At 50.0% G+C, this 2,848-nt stretch overlaps 2 protein-coding genes across 2 annotated transcripts; both read right to left on the bottom strand.

Moving 5' to 3' along the window:
- On the bottom strand, positions 1-928 carry BDV27DRAFT_139969 (putative ubiquitin conjugating enzyme). The gene is made up of 3 exons (XM_032069562.1): positions 600-928; positions 406-498; positions 1-335 (listed from the first exon to the last, which is right to left on the bottom strand). The coding sequence occupies exons 1-3, from the start codon at positions 754-756 to the stop codon at positions 79-81; spliced, it is 507 nt and encodes a 168-aa protein (XP_031920167.1). The 5' UTR covers positions 757-928; the 3' UTR covers positions 1-78.
- Positions 929-1,107: 179 nt separating this feature from the next.
- BDV27DRAFT_139968 (uncharacterized protein) lies at positions 1,108-2,848 on the bottom strand. The gene is made up of 2 exons (XM_032069561.1): positions 2,478-2,848; positions 1,108-2,393 (listed from the first exon to the last, which is right to left on the bottom strand). Exons 1-2 carry the CDS (start codon positions 2,631-2,633, stop codon positions 1,455-1,457), a joined length of 1,095 nt encoding a protein of 364 aa, XP_031920166.1. The 5' UTR covers positions 2,634-2,848; the 3' UTR covers positions 1,108-1,454.

The raw sequence follows: 2,848 nt of genomic DNA, 5'->3' as shown, positions 1-2,848 counted from the left end.
AAAAAAAAAAAAAAGGACAATATGTTCCAGCGCCAACAATATCAGTCACGCATAATCTCATTGTGCACCAGAAGCGCTTTATTCCTCGCCCAAACTGTCTCGGACACACTTGCGGACCCTCTTCTTGAACTCTTTAGGGTCTTCTCTCCATAGGCGGGCAGCTTCAACGTTGGCGGGGCTTTCATCATTCGGACTCGAGAGCATGGAGATCACGGATAGCAGGATTGTCTCCGGGGTCTGGACGGGGGACCAGCGCTCTGCAGCAGACTCATAACCGTACTTGTCTTCCTCGGGTGGGTGCAAAATGGAAATGCAGACGTCGCCGTTGGGGTAAACTATGTATCATCAGCGTCTGACTCGGGATAGATAAGGCAGAGCGGGGAAAGAGGGGGAGAAGAGACATACTGTTCGGGTGGAAAAGTGGCGATTCAAACTTCATCTTCGGTGGCATATGTGGGTATTCGGGGGGAAAGGAGAGTCGAGCACGAAAGAAGCCGCCTGTTAAAAAAAAATCAAAGTCAATCAGTAAGTATTCAAGGATACATATATATACTGCCGGGTTATCGAATCTTTTCGGAAATCACTAGCATGTAACTTACCGCCGTACAACTTGACATCGTCTGAGATCATGAGCATGACCTCCCACTCAAACACGTTATTATCGACGAGCCCACAGCTAATGCCGGGAAGGTCCTTAGCAGACTGCATCTGTTGCAGCTGCCCCAACAGCATGCGACCTGCTGGTGATGTAGCCATAGTGGAACTCTGGTCTCGGGAGTGGTAGCGCGGGCAAGCAAGAAAGGGGAACGGGATGAAGGGATAAGGCGCCTGACGAGACCCTAGGAGCGCATACAGTTGATATAGCGGTTCAACAAGAGGAGGACTCTCCGAAGGTACCCAGGAGGAGAAAAGGGAGAAAAGATTAACAGTGACGAGAGGTGGTGAAAGGATGGCCACTGAAGGCGGTGTGTTTGGTCGGGTGGGGGGCGGGGCTATTGGCCAGTTTGATGGCCTTAGTCAGGCATCGACAGAGTTAATTTTCAGGCACCCTACAGACGACATGTAACAGTATATTATACTTATGGAACAGCTACGTAATCGGCGGTCTTATGCATAATGTAGAATAGATTCCGCAGAGCATTCTGGATGCAAGAAGAACCAGTATGTCTCTGGCATAACTACTAACCAAGGGGCTACAAGGCGCATGTATCAACACAATAGGAGAGGTCAAAAGGACAACCGAAACGAAACTTTTCCGGCTCTGTAGTGTCACTTGGGCCGATGCGTAGTGGATGAGTAACCTACTATGACACAACGAAGAGAAAAGTGATGTCCAAGTTATGTAACAAAACAGAAGGTAAAGAAAAAAAGAAAAGAAAGAAAGAGGTGATAATAATAGAAGAAGCATAGAAAAATTAAAGAAAATCTCAAGTACGTTATAGTATACGGATCAGCTAAGCGCTGACCTCGCTACGCCGGACACCGTACGTCAATGCCCCCGCGTGGGCTTGACATCCCAGTACAAATGAAAAGAGGATAATCGCAGCAAACTCCATGGCAAATGCCTTACCGATCACTTTCAGGTAGCGAATGCGAGCAGGTCCATCAAAGCTCGCCCATGCATCTTTAATGCTGAGCTTACCGCTGCCGCCCAGAGTTGCAGGAACCACCTTTCCACCGAAGGAGCGATCAAAGGGTATGATCGCTTCATCCTCCTTTGGGAGCATGGAGGCCGCGACACGGATTGTAACGGCCCGCGCGGGGATAGATACGAGGCCGGCAAGCAGGGATGGGATGGCGATGGCCGTGGCAGCGCGGCTCACAAGCTCAGCCGGTGGGAGGTTAGCGTTGGGATCAACAACCAAGTCGCTTAGAGCCCCAGCAGCTCCGGCAATAAGTAGAGGAATGTAGAACGCGGCACAGACAACGCCTTGCTCAAAGGCAACGACAGGAGCAATCTTCAGCCAGCTCTTGAAACCGGGAATGCGTTGGTAGAAGCGCTTGGGGGAGGGTTCGGATATCACAATATGCACCCAGGTCAGTTCCAGGTTAGCCAGGGCCATGCCGATAATCATCCTGGCGACCAGCTGCCCGGCAAAGTTGGTCATGGACACAGGTAGAATCGAGAATAGGAACCCCTCGGCCAGAGAGTATGTGAAGAACAGACCAAAACCGCGGAAACGAGACCAGAAGCCGGCACGGGAACGGAGATGTTTAATGGTGGTGCGCAAGGTATTGGTGATAGGCTGAGGGCGAAGAGTGTCTACCTCGGGCTCAGCCGGGTCCACATCCTTGTTGGGGTTGACATCAGTTTTGACGCGGATATAGATATCGGGGTTAGTTTCCTCGACGGCGGCGAGGGCCGCAACCACCATTCCGTAGGTGTATTCGATCTAGAGGTGGGATTAGCGACCGTAGGACATCTCAAGGAGCGCAACCCTCTAATGTAGGAACATGACAAAGAATAGTGACCTTACCGAGAAGACAACAAAAAAGAAAGCTAGGACAGAGAAGACAAAAAGACCAGCCAGCCACCCTGAGAGATGAATGGAAGGCACTTCAGGATTTTTGGAGTTCATGGGCATGTCGGAGGCTAGCTCCATGCCTCGGCGAACAAGGGACGAGACAACCATCGCTGTGACCTCCTATCGTATCAGCTACTCGCTGAGATGAAGACGAGGGGTAATCGAAATTTGAACCACAACAAGTCCAGTAAGATATGTGAAAGATACAGGAAGCGAAAGACCGACAGTTGGATGATGAAATATTGGATGAAATCGAAAGTTGAAGATGATGACAGATGATGATGATGATGATGATGATGATGATGATGATGATGATGATGATG

Source organism: Aspergillus caelatus (genome assembly GCF_009193585.1).
Source record: "Aspergillus caelatus strain CBS 763.97 unplaced genomic scaffold BDV27scaffold_620, whole genome shotgun sequence".
Lineage (NCBI taxonomy): Eukaryota > Fungi > Ascomycota > Eurotiomycetes > Eurotiales > Aspergillaceae > Aspergillus > Aspergillus caelatus.
Note: the sequence above shows the minus strand (reverse complement) of the source record. Positions and strands in the feature narration are given on the sequence as shown.